The sequence below is a fragment of the Oxyura jamaicensis genome, chromosome 3 (genome assembly GCF_011077185.1).
Source record: "Oxyura jamaicensis isolate SHBP4307 breed ruddy duck chromosome 3, BPBGC_Ojam_1.0, whole genome shotgun sequence".
Lineage (NCBI taxonomy): Eukaryota > Metazoa > Chordata > Aves > Anseriformes > Anatidae > Oxyura > Oxyura jamaicensis.
In genome coordinates, this window is record NC_048895.1 from 4,376,777 (window position 1) to 4,400,893 (window position 24,117).

Genomic DNA, 24,117 nt, shown 5'->3' on the forward strand with positions numbered 1-24,117 from the left:
ATCTATGTATCTACTGTGTCATTTTGTGATCCTACCTGTACAACTAAGGCACTGTATTAAAATAGATATTGTTTCAAACAACAATGCCCCCATGGACAAGTATATTCTCTAAACCCTAAGCAAAAACGTAAAAGAATAGGACAATTAAAGGTATCAATGTAACCTTTCAGAATCACACTGTGTGTCATAATATTGGTCCGTTTCTGTTCATTGGTCAAGCAGTCACTGGATTTACACAGAAACATCTTTTCTTACCTGTCTCACAATCTGATTGGGACACTTTATTAGAATCTGCATTGGCCACCAATCATCATCAGCCATACGATCCAAAAACCACTGCAGAAGATACATACTTTGTTAGTTTTGTTCCAAACTTGTTCTAGTCCAATCTTCTTTTTGCATGATACTAAAGTCTGAAGAGAAATTGATGTTACTATTATTAAGGAATAAGGAAGTATTAATCCAAGGGAAATATAAATGTCTTCTGTGCATGAGAAGAAAGGAATAAGGATCAACAGCAATAAACATTAATATAAATTTATTTCCAGTATCTTCTTATCCCTGTGTTCTGCAGGCCATTATTCAATTATCTGGAAGGAAACATTTATCCTGAAAACTGATGTCAACAGAGTAACAAATGATGCTTACAATGAAGCATCAGCTGAAGAATCTGGCAGAGCAGGGACAGGTTTAAACGAGAATGTAGTTCCTGAATTAGATCCCTTTTGCATTTGAAAATGTGGAGCCTTACTAAAAAAGCCTTACTATCTCCAGTGGCAGAAAATGTGTAAGAACAACAGAGAATGATTAATTCATAATTTAGACCCCGTAAATAATATTCTGATTCCCAGAATTTTATTTTATTCACAAGAAAAGAAGTTTAAAATAAAGAATCCAAGTTGCTTTTTTAACTGAACTTGAGTATTATTTACAATAGGAAATACCTTCACTCATTTTAAGCATCTTAAGACTACATCATACCAATGAAACTGTATCGCCTGATCCCCGTCTGTTATGTAATGATTTAAAAACATAGAATCCATTTATAGAAGAGCAACAAATATTATTCATTTCTACTGAGTAAAGTCTACTGCAGGATACAGTACGCAACTGGGATCCTTGTACATTCAAATGGTCATAGAAAGTCTACCACAAACTTTTCTTCAGTATCCCAAAACTGTTTTTACCACCACCACAGTGAATTCTTTGTCTGTGGTTTCTCAGTTTTTCCCTTTTTACTTCTTCCCAGACTCCCTTCAGGCAGATTCCTGATTTTCTTAATATAAAAACATTCTTCCATATTTTCCTCCTCCTTTTAGGAGTTTTCGTTTTTTCTACACATTAGGTTCAAGATTCTCAGCTTCACAAGCAAGGTGATGCATGAATCTGTTTCCAGCTAAGTCTGACATTAGCTGCGTTTAACTCCCTTTCTAAGCCTCTTCATCATGCCACAGCCTTTTAGCACACTGTTCTTTCTTCCTCTGGATTCATCTGCAGTCCCTTCCATTCCAATCCTTAAATCTTAGTCAGTCTTTCCAATTCTCTGGTCCAATTTCATTGCAACACCTCTTCATTACACGAATCACTATGCAAAAATTAATCAAATACAAAGGCTGTCAAGCCACAGGGTCTTTTATTTTTTTCCAGTGACAAAATGATTATGACCTGTGGGCTGACCATACGCTTCTGAAAATAAAAGTTAGAAGTCATTCCCCAGAATCTGCAGTATTCAGAGAGGATGAATTTCATCTCATAGAGCACAAATATGCCAAATACAGTAGTTCATAGTCCAAAATATTCCAGGGATACGAACCTCCAGGAAAGTTAAACAATATATAGAAAGTTGGTTTGTACTTTGCTGAGTTCCTAAGTCACTTACTTCACAAGCTGCCTGACTGTTATTAAACTGTTTTGTTAACAGTTCAATCCACTGAAGCATTGTAGGCTGTAAAAAGAAATACAGAAAAAACTATAACTTAAAATAATAATTTACAGCTTAATCTTTAAAAAAATCTATATGGTCAATTAGATTAAGCATAACAGCTACTACAAACCACTACATGTTTTATAAACTAAAAATGTGTTGCATCTACACAAAAATAACAGTACTTGTGTTGAAACTAATGCAAGTCACACATAATATTTAATTGCTATCCATTTAGTTCTGTATGATTGTAACTGCAATCATAGTCTTACTAATCCCAGGCACTCTAGAACTGGTAGTATTATCCTAGCTGAAACCAGGGCAGCAACCACTAATGAGAAAGAAATAAAAGCTGACTGAAAATACATAGAGATAGAATAAAACTTTCTTGTTCATGCTGGTACTTGTAACTTAAAACTCATGAGCACAACTGTTGCTCAGTGGTAAACAATGTCCTCTACATCAGACTTTAACAAGTACTTGCTAAAACCTGAATCATCCAACAATCTTCAAATGAAAAGAACACAAGACATGTTGTTCCCAATGCTCTGCAAAGTAAGCTAAATCCTGATCTCCACATTTTTTCCATTGTGTGGTGTTTATTATGAGTGTGTTGAAGGACATTCTTCAAACGTTTTTGTATTGTTTACTGTACTCACTACATCTCAAAATCACACTTTTAAAATGAAAAACGACAGACACTTTTCACTATATTCATGCAGCTACTTAATGAGAATTTACAAGTAAATAGAATACCTTTTCCTTTGAATGAATAAATGTCTCTAGCACAAAGGAAGTGCTTAACTGGGGGGGAAAAAAAAGCGCCATTAATCACAGAATGCCTGAGTTAAAATGTAATTAAAACATCCATTTAAAATAAGCAAAATACATTTTTGAAATACTTACCTTTGCTGTCATCAAGGAAACTGCTTTTGGATCTGGTAGTGTGCTTGGGATGCTACTACACAACTGCCACATAAACCTAGAGTCAGTAATTTTATTTGTTAATTAAAATAAATAATGAAAATCTGCAAGAAGAAAAGAAGCATTAATTTACATTTTTAAAGAAACTTACCCAAAATAGGTATGTTCAAAAATGTTCTTGTCTTGAAGAAACTGCATGTTATCATGCCATATCCACTGAAGAAAAAATGCTAACATCAGATACAAGAAAGCAGTTTATTTCACTACATAAGCATGATTTTAAGAATATTTTAACGCTTGCTGTGGCTAAGAAACCAACGTTTTTTGTATGAAAAATGATTTCTGGGAACATTTCCTCTATTTTAAAGGAGTAACTCCAAGTTGTTTGGTTGATACTATAGCAGATGACAGTTTTGCCTGCCAGATGACTGCTAAACGATGTTCAAAACCTTCCCCTCTTGCTGTGATCTCATGTTTGCAACTGTATTACATTTTCAGGCTGAAATTTTCAGAATTGGTCTAATTTTTTAAAAAAGAAATGCAGTTCAAGACAATACTTTGGTATCTACAATAGCATAAAAAATAAAATCTCTTTAAACATTAAGCATTTCATTAATTGAGATTAATTAGATGTTGCAGCAGCTTAGCTAGCTAGGTAAGTTTAACAGTTTAAATTTTGACCCAAAGCCTGATAAGCTCTGTAAGCTCTTGCTAAATTCTTCGAGAGTAAAATTTCATTCTCCACCATTAACCAGAAGAGGATATCACACTAGGTTCCTGTTCCCTTATAAAAATAGTTTTGAATTTTAAATCTGATAAAATCTGTTATTATTTTCAGGACTGAAAGATAAAAAACACAATTTGATCTGTTGGCTAATCATGAAGGATATTTTAAAGTTAAGAACCAAACATGTGACAGATGGCCAGAGGGGGCCAGGAAACTGACTGGCCTTTCAGATGATAAAAAGAGAAATATCACTTGTGAGTCCCATATTGGGGATATGTTTAGCACAGTGAGATCTCTGCTCCTCTACGTTGTCTTTTCCAGTTCCTCAGACCATAAAAGGATAAATGGTATCTTTATATTAATAACCAGGTATCCTCAGTCAGAACAGTAAACACTGGGAAGGAGAAGGGAGGGAGATGTACTTGGTGGTGGCTTTTTTTTTTTTTTTTTTTCTCCTACTCCTTTTATTCATACCCAGGCTATTCTCTCCATGACTATGTGGAGGAAGGGAACCTTTTTTGACTGATGCTTCCTTGTAATAAGCACACTTTAACTATATTTCGCAACCCACTAGGAGAAGTGCAAAGAAGCAGCTGGAGCTACTCTTAGTGTATACTATACTATACTAACTTACATCCCTCCTGAAAGCACTAAGTTGTTGAGGAACTGAAGGATAAAAAGGATGGCAGTTAATGAGAACACTTCCTGTACTACTGCAACTAGTAAGAAAATGTTGGTAAGTGCTCATAAAAATGAAAATAAATGATCTACCATTTTTTACAAATACAAAGCTACTTAGATATGTGAACTAAAAATCATGGGACAGAATGAGAAAGTGTCTGAAATTTATGTACTATGGAAATCTTAAACTACTTTCTACCTACAACATTCTTCTAAATCAAAGGATTATCATCCTACTGATTCAAATTATACTTGTTTTCCTGTGTTTACTCAGATTCCTGATTTGTTTAGGATTTCCTATAGTATTTTAAGGTGTGTTAAAACAAATCAACTTGTACCTCCAGCAATTCTGATGAAACATCAAATTTGTAGTCTTTGCCATTTTCCTCCTCCGGCTCCATCCGTTTATAAAACAGCATGTAAGCACTGTGAGTCTTGAAGAAAAAAACATCTGTATAATTTTTGCTTTGAGAGATAAATTATCAAAGTAGAAATGTGATCATATAGCAAGTGTTTAGAAGAGAAATACCTTTTCAAAGGAGAAGTCCATAAATTTATCAGTAACGGAATCATATGTTTTTGTCTGTGAAAAAGAAAGTAACACCATTAATTGTGACCTTTTTTAATGATTTTTTAAAAAAATCATTTACTGACAGTTTGATGTAAATGTGCATGTGAACTATTTCAAGATAGTTGCAGAGAGGTTGCTGACAATTTTTTTCTTATTCAAAGTAGTCTGTCTTTTTCTTCTTCTATGGTGACCTATCCTGTTTTTTCGGAATTGCTATGGAATATTTTGACCTTCTCACACAAGTTCCTGTCTCATCTATCTCACTGATACCTCTTCTTTTTTGGCAACTAGGTGTATGTAATCTGTTTAACAAACCCAAGTTGTTTTTTTTTTTTATTTCAGCATTTTGCCTTTATACTTCACCATAGACTCTAGACTTCACTAATTCATTTTGATTCATTAATATGAATCAAATATGCTATGCTTTAAATATGAATCAAATATGCTATGCTTCTGACACCTATCTTTCAAAACCACATATAAACTTTTGGATTCATATGCACAAATTCAGTAATATGATAGTCAGTATGGAAGGAATTAGGACCCTTCTTTGTTGGCACAACTTCTGTCCTACAGATAGTGTATGAAAACTAGACAGCTTGAATCAGCAGCCTGCAAGCACTCTGCAAAGTCTATCTTCCCCTAATGAGGGGGGGACTCTTCAAGCAGATCAGCAGTGGAAGAACAACCGGTCTAAATAAGATAAAGTATCATTTGCACAACAAAGATCTCAAGAGTTTAGTAAGAGTCATCTAAAACTTGTATATGTTTCTCATACATTCACATCAGATGGAAAACCAACAGTGAACACTTTGGAATCATTCTTGAAAGTCCTCAAAACAGATATTCTAATGGTTGAACATGACAAAAACAAGAGTCGTAACTTACAGTCATTTCTCCACCAAAACATTCTGAAGCAAGCTGGGCAGAATCAAATGGTTTTACTTCAGCATCATTGAAAAGATACCTGTAAAACAGTAAGCTTATGAAAGAACTGCTGTTTGTCTCTTAGGGCAAATGTTTAACAAGCACTTTAAAATTGTTCTTCAGATTAAGTATTTATCTTACTATTTTGTTTGAATCACAGCAAACTCAAAAGTGATCCTAAAAGTCACTTTCTTTCAATAAAATCAGGAAGTCAGCTTTTAAACAATATATTATATTTTTATTCAAGAAACACATTATTTTCCCCATTTTTCTAACATGACTCTGGTAGAGATAAAGCTCTAATGCAGCCAAAAAGATTTGCCTCTTGCTTTTCAATCTGAGTGAAATGGAAATCAAAATTAAAAAGAAGAGAACCATCCCACATATCAGTAGAACTGAAACTGGAATGGTGCAAAGAAACACTGTACACTGTTATGGATTCCCTCCCTTCAGAGCAGTGATTAGCCTACTGGCTGAAAATGCTTCAATAGCATTTTCAAAAGCCAGCTATCACAGAGAACAAGAAGAGAAGAAATCTTATCTCCTAGGCATGGCTTCAGCTGAGAATCTGAGATATGAAACTAGATACAAATGGGAGAGAGAGTTCTCTGCTCTGTTTCATCACCTGGGAAGACCATCCTCCTTCCCATGCCCATGTCTCATCCCTTGCTCAGGCTACTTCTACCCATTTTTTCTCTCCCTCCTCACAACCACTGTATGTCCAATGTATGCAAATGTTCCCAAATTAGAAGTGTGATGTTGTAGGTTAAAAAAAGAAAAAAAAAGGTGGTGGTGGTGTACGGGTGGCTTACAAAGAAAGACAGATCACTAGCTGGATAAAATTAAAATGTGAAAACAATTCACTATATAAAAAGTACAGTAAGAACAGATTTTGATAACCTACGTATTGTAACATCTTATCTGGCACACAGGATGCAGTGGGTTTAAAGGGAAGAATAATTCAAATTGTTGTTAGAAATAACTGAAAACGGAGAAAATGAAAAGGACCAAAATCCACAATCATTAATGCTGCTGTATGCTTTTCAAAGGTAACCTGATTTTATGATGAAGGATCATCTATTTAATCTTACTGTTCATATATACTGAAATAGATATAGTAGTCATTGATATTCATGCCAAGAATCAAGTATTTGCTGCACTGTAAGACAAGCCTGCTACTCTCCTGATGCCTGCATCCAAGACTTTCCACAACTATTACTGGTACAGCAGACAAAAACATATATATAAATTGATATATGCATACCTAGCAAATTCCAAAATCTTGTGCTCTTGAGAAGAACCTACAGCACATAGCTTCTATGTTATTGACAAAGTAAACATTTTTAGTTACTTGAAGATATAAAATGATACAATTTTGCTGTGTATAACTCACCATTTGTTGTTTTTGTAAGCATGGGGATTGACTATATCTCTAATAAAGCTGTAGTAATGTCCACCATCTGCAGTTCCTGTATGAACCGTTACGCCTATCAGATCATACTCGTAACTCTCAGTTTCTTTCAAATATTCACCGTCTTCCTTAAAACCTTAAGTAATTTAATACAGTATTTAATTATTTCATAAACACGTGAGCTTCGATATTAGTATGTCTTACACACACATTTCCTCAAGTTACGCTTAAAATATTTTCTATTTTTTTCTTTTCATTGGTGCACAATGAGAGCCAGAAAGTCCATACTGAGAACAAAGAGCACAGAAAAGTGTTTTCTAAAGCATCACTACTGAAGAGATCAGAACTAATAACTAAGTTAGCACATCTTATTTATGACGGCTGTCAGTCAGCCCTTTTCTGTTTCAAGTGTTACTCAGCAAAATCAAAATAGGCTAGTAACAAGCTGTATACAACTATTTGTTATCTGTCATATTTTAAAAATGAATTTAAGAATAATTCAAATTGAACTGCAAGGGAAAACAAAAATAATTGGCAATTTTCTTGTATTAAAGAAAATACGTGACTTTGGAAATATAGGTCAATTAAAACTAATTTTATTTTCTTTAAAAAAATCACTACTTGTTTGCATACATTACATATACAGAAAATGGTATAAACATGAAAGAGAAAACCCCTTTGCGATTCATTCTGTGAGGCATACCTTCTTTTCTGTCATTTTTTCCCATGAGGAAATCTTCAGTGTAAGGTGTCATATCCAAACGCAGAGGGAATGAAAAATGAGTATTGACCTTCTCCTTCATCATAGTTACCATATTGAAAGTGTATCTCATTGTGTTGAAGCTTAAGATACGAGGTAGTTTCTTAAAACATGCCCTGAAGGATTAAAAATAGTTATGATTTATGAAAAGCTTAGTTGGTTGAATTGTGTTTCCACAATGATTTTCAACACATTTATTCAAAAGTAAAATTAGAAACCTGTTACAAAGTCACATAAAAATAAAATTCAGCAATCAAAATGTCTTAAGAGTATGGTAGCATAACCAGCTGCAGAAAGGTCAGATTTAGCCTACTGAACAATTCCATTTAACGTATTACTATGCCTTGGAGGAGAGCAAATCTGCTTGTCATGAGTGACAGCTTTCTAAAATGATATAGTAATATGAGTCATGAAATAATTTACCAATGCAAATCCCCTCATTAGATGGAGTTGTTATCCTGTAACCGACAAGTTTCAATGTAGAACATATCTTGTTTATCTCATAAACTTGATATTAATTATTTTAACAGGCTACTTTCACCCATGCTATTTATAACAGCTATAAAAACATCTGTGAGGTTTTTCATCTCTTTAAGAATTAAATTATGTTAGTTGCAATAAAGAGACAATGCAAAATTTTAATTCATCTTTGTATTTATTAGTAGACTTTTTAAAATATGGAAATAATTATAGAACTACTAATTTTAGACTAAGAAATTTAGGGCTATGCATGAAACCTTAGGAATTATCCTGCATAATGAATAATAAAAATTCTGAACAAATTCTGAAAGAATTTGATATTTTAAAAACTGGAAAATAACAAATTTCAAAAGTCACTGATTTCTACATTTTTTTTATTTACATAAAAAAGGTCTTGAACATGTTGCTGTCTAGGTGATCTTTTCCTAAGTTATCTTATATTCTTTGTTCTGGAAATTTGATTTCTTAGTTATATGATCATTTGTATAGGGATCACATCCTCACAGGTCTTCACATTAGTGAACTGAATAAATAGTAATTTCAGTAATTTATATATATAAAAAAAAAACAACAACAACAACCCAAACCAAACCAAAACAAAAAACTTAGGAACACTTAACTCTTCTTAATCATACCTTTTTTCAGCCCGCACTTTCTTCCCACAATGTGAACATGTATACATGTTATCACCTTCCAAGGTATCTTTAATAGTTACTTCATCAAGAGATTCCTACATATCATAAACAATAAAGAAGGAGCTTATGTTTATCTTAGGTATTTAAATCTTGTGCTTACATAGCCTGCTTTACAAGACCCTCTAAGTCTTACAGCACGTTTAATCAACCTATCTATCTTAAGCTATGAAACTAAGATGGTCAAAACTACCCAAAAGTTTAAAGAAAGAGCATGCAATTGAACTAAGCGTTTGAGACTGTTACAGAAAGACCAGAACCCAAACACAAATTTCAGGAACCAATTCAGAGAAATGGTACTCAATATTCTGAGCTGTCCTAAAGAATTCAGGTGCTCTAAATACAAATTCCAAGTGTGAGGATTAATAATTGTTTTTTTAAAAAAGATAACCTAAAATGATTTTATATAAGTTTTAAATTAATTTAGTAATACATGTATATATATAAATCTTTTGACATTTACAAATCATATATAAAACGTGACCATTTTTTAAACACAGAAGGGAGTAAGTAATGATTACTGTCTGTAGCTTTTTAGTCAATTCCAAAAGTATAGCTGACAGCACGTTGCATAGAAAACACAGACCAGTTCAACTGAATTACCTATTAATATCACCATAGAAATACACCAAAACTAGAGTACAGATACAAAAAGCATCAGCATATACAATAATGTACAGAAAGTCTCTTATAATTGACTGCATTCTTTTACAGTTGTGATCTGACCCACCCCATTCTGGCAGTACTTACATAAATATTCTTCATATCTGCCACCTGGCACCTTACTGTATAGAACTCTTCAGCAGTCTGACTTACGTGCTCACAGTCCTAAATCACAGCAATGAAAGAGAAAGCAATTAAATAACTGTTTTGAGAGGTTAAAAAGTATATTGGAAAAGGTAAGGATAAGAAAAGAATACTTACCAAAGAAACAACATTGTTTGTAATAACACCTCCGAACAAACTTTTCACTGTATTTTTCTGTGAATGAATTAATAAATTCTGTCAAGGATATTTGAGCAAATCCGTAACTTTTCAAGCTCCCTTTTGCTCCCTCTCAGTAACTCACCAGTTCAGGAGACATTTCTTCTATTTTTGTTATCAGGTCAGTGAAGAATTCAGTCATATCTTTCTGCTCTCCAGTGTTCAGTGGCTGCTTATCCATGGTATAGGTTTTACAGAAAGGCCTTGGATTGTATGCCTTACATTCACTTTCCTTTAGGTATAAATAAATAAATAAAAGAAAAATAAGCAAAACAAATCATCCACAAATCCTTGTACTTTTAAGTTACATAGATATGCAGAACATAGCTATATGTCTATTTAAAAATGGACATAATTTATATACAGTATCTCTACGTGCCTTTTAGGCAACAAAGCTGTGTAAGTGCCTAAATGCCTCTGATGAAATGGGAAGCAATTTTTAAACTACCATTATTACAATACTCATTATAAAATATATTAGCAAAAAAAATAATAATAATTCTTAATGAAAGGAACCATTATTAGAAGAACTTGGCTGAAGATGCGACACATCCAGTTTTTGCCAGCTTTTGCATATATGTTCAGATACAAAATATGGTATGACAAACATCAGTTTGTCCTTATGTATTTCTGAACAGTAATGACGTGGATCTTGACAAGTGCTTAATTCTCATTCAGACTTCTCTATTGTATAAAAGCACACTGTCTAGTTCTCCATTGCAGGTGTTCAGAGAAACGAACTTGCATTATACAACATTTCTTTAGAATACATCACCCATCCAATGCTAACACTGGAGATGCAGAACTTATTTACAGCAAAGGGAACTTTGCCCTTGTAAACAACGATATACATACTATTTGCTTTTAACCATGTGTGACAAGACACTGTTAATGTTACCTGGTTTGGAATTAAGTCATTCTTAAAGGTTTTAATAATAATAGATCTTAGTATGATTTTATATTCCTTTGTGATTTTATACTTACATGAATACCTAGATTTATTTTTCCTATGATTCATCTCAGGCACTAAATGCTTGAATTCCTTTTCTCTCTTTGTCTTCAAAGTGGTTATGATTTTCTTTGACTAAAGCCAGTGCCAAGAACAAAAACACTCAGCTCTCCACGTTTTCTTTTTTCAAATTTTCTTTTTAATTTCCTATATCGTACTAAAAATCATATAATATCCTGAGTTGGAAGGGACCCAACAAGGATCATCACCTTTTCAGAAATGTTTGACATTTTTAACATCAGTGAGCTGTCTTGAACAATGTCAAGAATTCACATACAGAATGGTATCTACATTTTTCTTGTATTTTGTTCACCCCCCCCTTTTTTAAAAAGAAAAATAGGGCATGTTATAAAACATCTTCTTTCACACCAGCCAGCACCTACCATTAAGTATGTAAACATCTTCTGGAGTTCTAGTAGAGTGGTCTTGTGTTTCATATCTTCTGAATACTAAAAGAAATTCATTTAAAAAAATTAACCTCTAAGCTTATAACTTTCCAAAAGCAGCGCTTCAGAAGAAGAACTTATGATCTTTTTAAATAAAATAATAATAATAATAATAAAAAAACCACCTTTATTATGGACAATTAAGAAAAATAATTGCATAGATGAACACACAGCACACTCACTATGTTACACATATACATAGCATTTCCTGCTCATTTTTTGGCATGACATTAAACCCGTGGCAAAAGGTAACTCTACTTTCTAAAGATGTGCAGCAGCTAGGAACTTTGGGGAAGTACCAGAAAAGACAGTACTAATTTTGGAATACTTTTTTCTAATTCATAGACACGGTGGAAGTTCCGATCAATCCTCTACACAGTATATTCCACTTGCAGACCAGCACCTTCCTTTTTATTTTTTATTTTTATTCATGATTTGCTAATTCTACTTGAAATTAAGTAACAATAAAAAACAGTGAGGTCACTGCCAGTCAGGGTGTTTCACACGTTACATGTACGCTACTGATATTAAGGACCAAAATGAAGCTTTCTCTGTTACAATAAATAGTTAGAATTAATAATATTAATATTTCTGAAAGTTACCCAATGGATAATTTAAAAAGACTTGCAATATTTCCGGAAGCATGCTCAAGGACTTTATAAACATTCAAGAATGATGGCGTTTACTCTAACAAAATGACAGATTAGGAGATAAGAAATAACAGACAAGTCATATAAAAACAAACCTGAATCAATCTAATTTGACAGCAACAGAAATATGAGTTTGAGAACATGCTGATATAATGCCACCTTAAGAACATACTGCATTACAAATATGTATTTTTAAAAATCTCTTCACTTTAGACATCAGCAGAAGGATTTAACCAAACACAGAGCAAACTGAAGTCCTGAAGAAATATTCTTTAGCAAGAAACAAGTCCTAAAAGTAAATACATATTTTATCAGCCTTTTCATTGGAAAAATGAAAATTTAAACTTTTATTTTTAACCAAACTTTTAAAAAACTTTTTTAAAAATTAAATTTAAACTTTTACAAAATTCCAAATAAAGAACGTAAGATTGCAAACCATACCTTTGCAGTAAAGATTGCTTGTCTGGCCTCTGGTATCATATAGAGCTGCTGAATCGTGGATGCCAAGTAACAAGTTGCTCCAAGATTAGTCAGACCCACAAATCTACATTCAGCTCTAACATCATCATGTGGCCAATAATCCCACTTGTAAGGTGCATGGGAAGCTGGAAGAAATACGTATCACATATGCACAAAAAAATCAATTCCCATAATAACTACCAAAGACATAAATGAATTTCAAAGCTTTATGCTTACATTAATGAAATACATCTAGTTTCTGCATTCTGAGCCAGACTGTACCTGCTCTTTAAGAAAATGCATTATGGGTATATCAAGAAAGTATTTTTAGTATCTGGATACATGAGCAAGTCTTTCTAGATGCCTCTACAAAGGTGAGACAGACCCCTGAGAAAGTGAGAGGTGGTACCCTGAAACGCAGTTCCATGCATTTCATCTCCAATCTCTGCGTAACAAAGTGTGGCAGCACACGCTACTATGGATTGCAATGATTTGGTACTTTTACATGAGTATGCTGTGCTCTGATGTGCGTTATTCATGGCAAGTGGCAGTTCCTGCAGTTGATCTAGGGGTAGTATCACATGGAGTAACGGTCTTCTGGCCTCTTCATTAAAACTGAACATCAAGAGCATCCACATTTTCTAAATAGTGGGTGCTATGCATTTTTTATAAATAAGAAAGTTATTTTCATAATATTTTTTCCTGAAATGCATTTTAAAAAAATTACTCTTGTTCTGTAGCAACTTCATGGCAACCCTGTTATCTACGCTATGATCTGTCTATTCTGTCTTCTGACCAGTGACAGTTAACAGGTGATGTGAAAAGTGATGCACAGACTTTAAAAAGGCAGGCTTTCTGCTGAACTGAGCTTTCTTAAGTTAAGAGCTTAGCCCTGCTCATTCTATGGGGTTGGAATTAGATGATCTTTAAGGTCCCTTCCAACCCAAAGCATTCTAAATCTGCAATGCTGTTCCCCCAGCCCTCTGTTTATTAGCTCTTTCTTCTTATAGACCGACTTCCTTCCCTCATCTTTCATTCAATTCTCTTTTTGTCCACCTTATTTTCCCATTAAATGCATTGCGTTATGCATATTAATAAGTGCTGCTGTTACACAATTGTGCAAAAGCTTTAATTAAAACGGAACCAAAGCAGCTCTTTAGCCAACCATAGTGGACGCTCCTTCCCCTACAGCACTCGCACTGCCTAAACCAGTAGCAGTGACAACATACTGATAACTGGTAATGTGCAACACTTAGAGACTCCCAAATGTACCCCAGTCATTCCCCCAGCACACAAAATTACTTGCCATTTCCCCTACCCATTCCCGTGCACTGCTGTGTCACACTGAAAGAAAGCAAAGCAGTCTCTGCACCCAGAGATTTAAGTTAGGGAGCCTTCTTTTCACGTAGCAAAACACCCATGTGCTATCAGAGCTAACCCCACATGAAACAAGACTTTTATTTTTAGAAGCTGGTTTCAGAAAGGTATCTGCTATAACGGCCGCCACGCTAGCAAAAGATCTTTTTGATCAATACCAAAGACAGATAGATGCTTATCAGAGATAAGAGTGCTTGTCCATGCATAAGCTTGAATAAACTTGGGAAGAGCTTTTACAGGAGGTAAAGGAATGTTTCTTATTGCACCTGAAAGCCAAAGAAATCTGTAATCTGTAAGAAAAATAGGGGAAGCAGGAAGCGAATTGCATAAAGAATCAGATTGAAAAGAGATTTTCTTTTCCTGTAAGTTTTCTATTCCCCTCTACTTTATACGAGACGTAACAATCCATTTCATAAACAGCATGGCACTAGACAAGTTAAGCAAGTCTGACAGACTCTTCTCAGTAAGCCTTGCTCTGAAATGGCTGCCAAGAAATGGTAAGAATGGGAAAGTTCTCACCTGCCACTCAAGAAGATGGTATCCAGACTACACAAACCACTTTTAAGTGATTCGTACTGCTTCTAGACACTGACAGACTTTACCTTCCATATCTCACACAGGAGAATAGAATCGGAAAATAATTATTTGACCTGCAGAAGCAACTAGATGACACAGGCACTAAATTAGAGAAGAACTCATGTACCGTACAAAGATATTCACTGTAGCCTGTCTTCCTTGGTATTCAAGAGGTTTGACAAGAAAACTTACAATAACTTTAAAGATGTCATTCTCCAAAAATGTAGAACAACTTACAAGTAATTCAGCACCTCTGTTCAGATATATAGAAAAAAAGGGGGGCCCGGGGGGAAAAGAGTAGTCTAGGTGTGATTTTTTTTTTGATTTTTTATTTTACAATCCACGAAAGCTATGTGGGCTCAAGATTCACATTTTAAAGCCTTAATTACTTTGTCAAGGATTAAAGGTTTATTAAGCATTCATCTAAATTCATACCTCCTGCTATAATTTCAAGGAACTATCTGGCATCCTCTAAACAGATCCTCAGATACCAGACCCACAGGATGTTCTGTTGCACAACAAATAATTATTGTAATCTTCGTTTTGGCATTGGCATCAAAACAACCATTAGCCCTGCAGCTTCAAGTAGGGAAGGAGAGTTTTCATTCTCGTGTTTTAACAAATCTCAGTAGCATAACCTAATGTTACCTGGTTAAATTGGCCTGACCAGCCACTTGAAACAAAGCTTTCCTCAACGTTTAAACTCCCAGTGAAAGTCATTAGCGTGATAGAAGAACACAAAACTCCTTCACCTAACTAAAATCCTTAAATTGCAGCATCTTCATTCACCCTTTCTGATGTAAGGACTCAACCCCTATTGCTCTGCTTATGGCTCATCAAGTGTTAGTTACAGAGAAATCAGATGATTTCTTTATACTTCATGAGAACAGCTGGAGTATCTTCCTCCCACTTATATATGACTAAGGGCTTTCAAAAATTCTACAAGAAATTTCTCAGGAGGATCCTATTTTCTCTGTCCTGGGTCTTTTAAGCAACTACCTTCATTGTGATAATAAATGCTTTCCTTTTTCCATATGGATCTTAACCAGAAAGGTAAATTTGGCCTCATTTATGTCTTATCTTCATTATTTGTCTCTGTCATTACAGAAAACTGCCTTTTCTCAGGAAGAAATGCGGAACTTGTAACCAAACTTGCAACCATCACATTCTACTTCAAGTAAAATTAATTTCTCTCCCCTCAATGACTGTGCATTTTTCTCTATTCCACCCTCTGATCATGCTTCTGCTCCAAACATAACATCAGATATTATCTTAAAGAATTTCCCAGATAGCAAGGCAGCTGCTCTTTATTCCCCTCCCTTGAACTGAATGTTTTTATTATTTCTGGCCTTTAAAGAAAGCAAAACCCCAAAACCCCAACAAGAAATTTTATGAATAATTGAGGGTATCCAAATCCTGTCTCCAGGAAGATCAAAGTCTGCATTTGGTGTAAGCCCTCCCTGTTGAGAAAAGCAAGGACAAAAGTCAGCTAACATCAGCTTCTTAGCAGTTAGTTTCCTGAAAATTGCTGAAAATCCACAAAGATACTGCATGTTTCCTTTAGGAGTGCTGGTTTAGGAGGGACATCATTGAATTACAGACTCTTTCCTTCCCATTTTATACAGCTAAGTTTCTTCCTCCACCTGCTTTGCATATGGCAATGTAAGCCAGCACCTTAAAAATGCTGATGAATTTAAAACTTTACTACAACTACTTTACATTACTTATACTAGCTCAAGTCTGAAGAACAGCACACAGTAGTATGTTTTTATATGACTGCCTGAAGAGAGTCTTAACATCTCATTTTTACTTAGAACCCTAAAATCCTTTCTTTTGTCCCAAGGAAAATACACTAGGTATCCTTTAAAAATATGATTTCATTTTGAAAACTGTACCTTACATTGCTACACTAAATTAAAGCAATCTTTTAAGAGCATCCTGGCTTCAATCGGTTAGGGGTGTGAGAAAAAAGGGTAGAGTAGAAAAGACAACTGGTCAGACTAGGTGATGACAACTGTACAAGTTACAGGATCAAAAATTTCTCCAGTGAACCACAAAACCAAAATGTTAAAACCAAAGACAGGATGGAAATTACTAACATTTTCCTTAATGCATCTCCTGTGTAAAATGGCACAACAGGCCTAAGACTAAGATTTTTAAAAGACTAGTTAGATTACAGAGATAAGCAATGAGGAGAAATCCAGTTTTAAGAGTCTTTGATTCACATCAGTGGAATAACAATACTTTAAAACAAGTGAGGTATCAGAAGCCCTGTGCTCAGTAGCACATAAAGAGACAACAGTACTCTGCCAGTTCTATTAACATTCATGAAACTGAAATACACTGAATATGTAGAAGGAACATGGACCGTGTAATTCTGGAGAACTCAGAAAGGAACAAACAATCTAGAGAAGAATATTTGGAAGAATACACTAACTGTTAAATGTTACTGAAAATTTCAGTAGCTTGAATTACTGGGATTTTGAGTTAAAAAATACTGACTGTAAAAAAATGGATGATTGCACCTGGAGAGATACCGACAGGCTCAGCAGTAGCAGGTGCACTCACAGCACACACAAATATCAGGTATTTTCATACACCATATTCTTCACAGTATTTTCCCTAAACATATGAGATTTTAGAGGCTTTTTAGAAGGCCTCAGGCATACAACTACAAAACTCAAAACATTAAGATCAGATTTCTCTTTAGCTTCCTGAATTGTAAGGCACTACATCAATTCCATTGATTATAATAAATTACAAATCCTCAGGTTACCAGAATGTAAGCTGGACATGTAAAAGGAAATCTATCAAGCTAAAAATGCCTAATAAGAATTTGCAAATCAAAGATAAAATATTAACTGGCTTCAGATTTTGGTAATTTACATGTTTTACATAGGAACTGTGTTTCCAAAAACCAGGAAGCATGAAAGCCAAGAGGCATAACAAAATTGTATTAGTGCTGTATGCAGACGTCTGGGTACAGACTGAAAGTCAACTACAAAGATATCAAAGACTTGTAAAATATGACAGAGCTGTTAGGAGCCTATACTTTAGTCAGCGTGGTTTATGGACCTTGGTTTAGGTATAAACAGTTCATATTTCTTCATGTTAAAAAGGCAAAGCAGCACAAGCTAATGAAGCATGTAAAATCCACTCTAACAATGTATTGGTGTCATCTGAGAGGGCCGCATCCTTTAAGTAGGCAGAATTTAAGAACAGATGATCTGAAAATTATACATGTGATTAATTTCTTTCTTTTGCTAGGTGAGCAATAGACGCGTACATCTGCTCTGTGACACTTCTTTAAGTGATGCTGGATAACTACCAGAGCTACAAAGGGAATTTTAAAAGTACTGTTAGTGCGACCAATGTCTTACTTTATCACTACTTTTGGAAAGTGTGGCTAACCAGATTAAGTCAAAAATGCAATGTCCTTTTTGATTTTCCTTGTTTCTACCTATGCATTCTTAACATCCATGCTTAATTATTTTTAGTCAGTTATTAAGTGAAGACACTTATGGTGTACTTCAGGCAGAAAAGCAAATTCCATGATTGCAGTACTGTTCACAACAGTGGCTAGCAACCCTGTCGCAAACATGCAGTCTTCAGGAGTCCATATAATGGCTACCCTCCCATTTACTTTACTGAACTTGATAAATCCAAAAATTCAAAACAACCAAAATGAACAGAAGATACAAAAGGACTCATTTTCCACAAAATACTCAAAAGCTACATATGAACGAAGATTCTTACACTGCATATGTTGTGCCATAACCCAGTTGTGGAGCAGCCTGTAGTTTTCCACGGACCCCTTCACCATTTCTACCAACAAGTCATATGCTGCAGCCCTTGAAGAATGTGACTTGCATTTTGGCTGCTGTCTATCTTTTAAACTTGGCAGCAAGAACAGAAGATTGAAGATGTCTCTCAGAAACTCCTGTAAAACAATTCCGTCAGCAGGTTTAGCAGTTTGAACACATTCTTAAAAGACAGTTGTGTTTTTCCAATCTTCTAGAAATTTCTGTATACTTTCTGGACCTCTATCATGTATAGAACTTTCTGAATCATATACAAGTTTTAAATTGCAAATTTCAACAATTTTATTTATATTACAGACTAAAGAGAAACATGTCCGGTGAAAAAGAATGGCAAATTATGCTTGATTTCATGACTGATAATTCAATTTGACAAACCATACACATGTGTTTTTAATAAATTTAAGACCGGTTTCCCATAGTACATAATCACTCTACTAGTCTGAGTTTTATGAATCACTAATTAACCATAAAACATGCACTGATTTATGTATCATATATACTGCAAATATATTTTGGTATTGTTACTCTGTTGGAATATTAACTGAACTATAAAAGGCATAAAGCACAGCTGTACCAAGTCACGTTGCCTTTGGATGACAGACCCGTAACACATTGTTATTTATATTTATCTTTCCAGATTAATACACTGAAAAGTGGAGTTGTGTTATGTCTAAAATTCAGTACCTTTGTTCTGTTTAGTCAACTTAATTCAATAAAATTATAACAAAATGTAAAATATTAAGATGACAAGAAATCAAAATCTGTCTAGGTCTGTAGGAAAAGGTAGTCATATTCTTCCAGAAGCTATAGCATGTTCAAAGAAGTACAGGATGGTGAAAGGCTTTCCTCAGCCTTTCAGCTACTAAGTGAACATTACTAATTAGTCATCCAAGTGGTATAATGAGAGAACATGAAAGAAAAATTTAACTGATTTAGAAAATGGTATTTCAGCAAAATCCCTTAGACAATCAGCAATTCATTCAAAACCTTTATGCCCAGGGCCGATGACATGATCTACTTCCTACACTTCACTGCAACAAAATGGCTGCAATCTTAACAAATTGTAATTAAATCATAGTAGTAGTGTATCATTTCAGTAGTCTACATGATCAGACAATAAACCCTCTATCCTTTACCTCTGCAGAACCTTCATTTTGTATTTTCCCTACATGATATCTTCTTCCATTTTTTTTAGGGACAGAATTCTCTCCCTTTTGTAAAGTACAGCTACCAGTACAACTATTATATTTTGTTCTGCAATTTCTAGACTGTAATTAAAGAAATGTTCTTCTTGGATTTCCCTATGTTAAAAGGTCAGGCTGCAGTAAAATCTAAATCAAATCTAAATATTTCCAAAGATAGCCTCCTGCAGAGCAAACAAAAAATCACCATAAAAAAAGTCTTTTTCCAATGTATAGAGAAATTCCTATAGCACTAATATGAAATATTATAAATACAGTCACATGTCTACGTCTGAATAATATTGAGGGGTCTTCTCCTGGCCACAATAGTTATCAAAAGCTCTTCCAGATTTCTCTGCGCTTTGGAGTTACATTTTAATCCCACTATGCATGAAATTAAAAATAAATGGATACCTGCTTTCGTAGTAACTCTGCACCACAAGTGCTCATGGGGCAGCAATCTGACTGGTTTCCATTCCTAACCGTATTTGCCAGGTGATGGTTACAGCTCAGCAGACCAGCTTTACCTACTAGCATGTGGAGTTTGGGACTGTGCTATGGGCTACAGCTTAGTGCTGTGGTGCAGCCTTTTTCAAACAGGTGACCTAGCACACCAGCCACTCTAAAATGCAGTCTCATAGTCTAGAAAAGAAGTAATGTCAGAGATCTGGATCTATCATTTTCCGATTAATACTCTTAATCTTGTATTTGCTCTATCTGATTGAATTCTGACATGTTTGAGCAGGGAAGAAAAAGATCATGTGGATCTTTTTGTGGACAGGTGAACTGCAGTATTCGTTTTACACGCGTCTGCCACTGGGTAGGTGTAGAGCTTAAAAGCTACTTTTAGATCACAACTGTCCCAGGATACAGTCAAAAAGCAGCTGTTGTTAAATTCTTTTAAAGTAGTCAATACTGATCCATTTTGAAAAAAAATCAGACATAAGAAATGAAAATAAATAAAATCTCTAGGATGTAAGAACTTTATCCTGAAGTTAAATATTGTTAGAAATGGAAGGCACTGTACATACTACTTATTAATTAAGGAATGAGACATGTTTTCATCAATCACCCAGGGCTAGAAATATGACATACTCTCATGTATTAAGCCCTGTAATCAAAATATTAGATAAAAAGGTGTAGTGAAGAAAGTACAGTAAAAAGATATGACCTTGTCTTGATCTCTGTCAGGGTCCTTTTCTTACCTGCCCTTCACGAGAAAATTTAAAAGGTGGTTTGTGCTTAATAACACTTGTTGCAAGGCGAAGCAGTCCTGTAAGTCCATCATCTTCTATATTACCATCTTGATGGTCAAGGATTTCTCTGCTATATATATACATACATATAAAAGAAATGTTAAAAACTCTGTCTATCCCACTAGCAATAAATTTAATGCAACTTACAAATGGAATTACTTTACTAAACCTTACCTCCGAATGCAGTCAGCAAGATGTCTTGCTAGTGCATCTAAATCAAGGAGTGTGGTCTGATTAAAAAGAAAGAAAGTGGTATATAAATGGAAAAAAATTATGTACGTCATGAATTAAAGTCCAGCCTGAAACTATGATTATTCTTTTGGATGGAAATTTGCTATTGTACACAAGAAAACAGGAACAATTAAAACTCTTTCAAATGTTCTTGCAACAGTATCTTAATACATTTTTACAAATGTGGTAAAACTGTTTTTTAAAATCAATGATGTACAGTTTAAATAAATTAACACTTATTCTTTCAATTCCAGATCCCAAAAATATATTATCTCTCTCATGTTGAAAAAATTGAATACTACTATTTTAAATATTTAACTCTTATTTCTCACAGGAACACACAGAAGCTTGTTATTAGAAGCTTGAAAGCAACATGCAGAAGAACTATGCAGAACTGTAGCCTAGCTAAGAGCCTCAATTAATAAAATGGAAATGGTAGGAAACTGAGCGGAAGAAAGATGGAGGGGCCAAAATTTTTGCCTCTACTGGGACCATCAGGTGTTAGGAGACAAGACTTTTTTCAACACTACAGAAAGAAGGTTTACAGCTTTGTCTTCCTGCCCTTCCCATACTCCTGCCAAAGCACTGAGAATAAATTAGAGATAGTTATGTAGCATGTCCAGCCAGCAGACATTGTTGCAGAAGGTGCCTAAAAAGTTAATTTTAACCCTTTGGGGATGTTTCAAAAGGGGGAATATTTTTTCTGACCTGTGCTAATTGGCTGCTAATTAAATTTTTTTCTCATCTCTTTCAGTTAATGTCAGATATTTGCTCACCTCCTCCTTCACTGAAATTACCAAGAGTCAATCTTTCCTAAATGATTCCAATACTCACATCTCTTAACTTCACATAGCCCACTCTATTTGTGCATTATATGCACCCTCCCTTCTTGACTCTACAGGGTGTGTGTCTGAAGCTTCCTTTGACCAGGAGCTACTAAAAACACCAAACAGCAGCAAAAGTCAAGAGAAGGGAATGCTCTGAGAGCAGTTTGTAGCAGTTCACTATATATTTAGTAAAATTGTCTCACTCTCAATGAAAAAAATTATATGAATAGAAATATTTAAAAATGCAAGCATTTTTATGACTGCAAAGCAAAACATACCTGACTTGCATCTTTGACATGTATGTTATCAATCAGTTTGCACAGCAACCAAAAATATTCCTTACAACCTGGTCGTAGCACTGGTTCTTCTTCATAATCCTCCATCTAAGGAAAAAAAAATAATAATAAAAATGCTTTCGTTAATTGTATTAATAATTGTATTAAAGCAGTGCAATAAATGCAATGTTACAAGAATATTACTTTCTACATGCCCCTGCTTAAGATAAGCTCCTTACAAGAACAATGAATTTTACAATGGTAACACTGTATGTTCTATTTTTCTTCTGAAATACTTATTCATTTTCTTGAAAGACTGTCAGGATGATCTGCCAGAACCTTAAAAAATTTACAATAGTATTAAATCTGTACTCAGAACTGCAAATTGCAAAATATTCAATATTAGACTGGGCAAAACAAAGGAAAATTTGCATGAATATCAGTTCAACACGTTAGTAAAAATCCCATTTTGAACTCTTCTGAAAGCTAGTCAAATAATGCAAATCTTCTGCAGATTGTTTTAATGCAACCTTTTTTTTTTTTTTTCTCAGAATCTCCCCCGAATCTAGGTTCAGACTTCACAGTCATACAAGTGGTCTTCTTCAGACCTACATTAGCTGAAGTGAGCATAGCCTTCTCTGATATGCATTGGTATGTCTACAATTCCTAATTGACTTTAGGCCAAGTCATCCAGGTTATTTCAAACCATCTCTATTAATCTCCATACATTAACAGCGTGAAAGTAGCTTTGGCACCATCCCTAGAATCTCTTCTATTTAGTGAAACTGTGAGGACAATAATAGCCCAAAAGAAAAACAGAAACGATTGGGGAACAGTAACGCTTAACTACAACAACAGAGGACACCTATACAAATATAAAACTATTGATTTATGTATGGACTTGGCTGCATTTAAAAGGGAAGATGGGGCGTTTACTGAATACACAACTGTTATTCCTTAACAGCATCTTCTGTGGATGCTAAAATTCCAGAACCACAACACTTTCAAAACGCCATTTTCTACTTTTCTCCAAGCACTGGCAAGGTATCAATCACTTTAGCATCACAGCTGTAACTTCTGTGAAGCTTCTCGAAGCATCTAAACCAAAGGTCTTAATATCTTAGCAGATCAGAAACAGTATGTCAGACATAATGATGGTATGTGCTACCATTTTTCTCTTTTTATATTAACAGAAGTTAAAATATATCTTTAACGAAGTCTTGTAATTTCTTAAGTTCTTACCCGGATAGGTTTCAGAGCTTGAGCATCAGGAAGAAATTTTAATAAAGTTGATGCAGCCAGCAGCAGAAAGGACCGATTAATTGAGTCTCCCCCATCGAGACCAGAGAGAGATAACTTGTATAAACCATTGCATGACTCATGGCGAACGGCAGTCTGTGTGAAAAATAAATAAATAAAATTATTGCACACATTATTTAGAAGTTATTTTTTGTTTGATTTGTTTTTTTCTTTTTTGACTTTCCTTCCATATATGCATAATTAAGTTCCTCTCATAATGCCTACCAGGTTATCAAGGCAGAATAGGTCTAAAAAACTTCTATGCTGAAGATACCCTTGTAACAAAAAAGTCTTGTCTCCCAAGTTACATATTTTCTATAGTAAAGACTACAGCCAGCTCTTGAAATACCACATCTGGGCAAAGTAGGAACACATCTGTGATGCTATGCATATCTATGCTTATCTACGCATTTCTATGCTTACGCATATGAAACTATATGGTTAATTTAATTTCACTAGAAAAATTATCTTCTTTTATTCCTAAGAAAAAAAAACTAGACTATCTCTAATTGAGCTTCAGCAGTTTGCGCTCATTTAGTTCCAGTGTTTTTAAATGGAGACAGTACATATGTTTTTTCAGTGGTTGAGCAATAATTAACCGATAATCACCTCATCGTGTCCATATTGCA

General features: G+C 34.5%; 1 protein-coding gene across 10 annotated transcripts in view; it reads right to left on the reverse strand.

The window, feature by feature from the left end:
- Positions 1 to 24,117, reverse strand: part of USP34 (ubiquitin specific peptidase 34) — a 131,187-nt gene that overhangs the window by 26,953 nt on the left and 80,117 nt on the right. For 6 of the 10 annotated variants that reach the window (XM_035322419.1, XM_035322418.1, XM_035322420.1 and 3 more), the window contains 21 exons: positions 23,432 to 23,584; positions 22,193 to 22,297; positions 21,031 to 21,086; positions 20,806 to 20,926; positions 18,355 to 18,538; positions 12,628 to 12,791; positions 11,474 to 11,539; positions 10,167 to 10,313; positions 10,022 to 10,078; positions 9,848 to 9,925; positions 9,041 to 9,135; positions 7,869 to 8,041; positions 7,148 to 7,301; positions 5,716 to 5,794; positions 4,786 to 4,839; positions 4,595 to 4,690; positions 3,000 to 3,064; positions 2,831 to 2,906; positions 2,681 to 2,728; positions 1,814 to 1,945; positions 256 to 336 (listed from right to left, as the gene is read on the reverse strand). In XM_035322419.1, coding sequence (XP_035178310.1) covers positions 256 to 336; positions 1,814 to 1,945; positions 2,681 to 2,728; positions 2,831 to 2,906; positions 3,000 to 3,064; positions 4,595 to 4,690; positions 4,786 to 4,839; positions 5,716 to 5,794; positions 7,148 to 7,301; positions 7,869 to 8,041; positions 9,041 to 9,135; positions 9,848 to 9,925; positions 10,022 to 10,078; positions 10,167 to 10,313; positions 11,474 to 11,539; positions 12,628 to 12,791; positions 18,355 to 18,538; positions 20,806 to 20,926; positions 21,031 to 21,086; positions 22,193 to 22,297; positions 23,432 to 23,584 — 2,184 coding nt within the window. The remainder of the gene's footprint in view (positions 1 to 255; positions 337 to 1,813; positions 1,946 to 2,680; positions 2,729 to 2,830; positions 2,907 to 2,999; positions 3,065 to 4,594; positions 4,691 to 4,785; positions 4,840 to 5,715; positions 5,795 to 7,147; positions 7,302 to 7,868; positions 8,042 to 9,040; positions 9,136 to 9,847; positions 9,926 to 10,021; positions 10,079 to 10,166; positions 10,314 to 11,473; positions 11,540 to 12,627; positions 12,792 to 18,354; positions 18,539 to 20,805; positions 20,927 to 21,030; positions 21,087 to 22,192; positions 22,298 to 23,431; positions 23,585 to 24,117) is intronic. The other 4 variants (XM_035322425.1, XM_035322427.1, XM_035322424.1 and 1 more) reach the window with 1 other exon arrangement.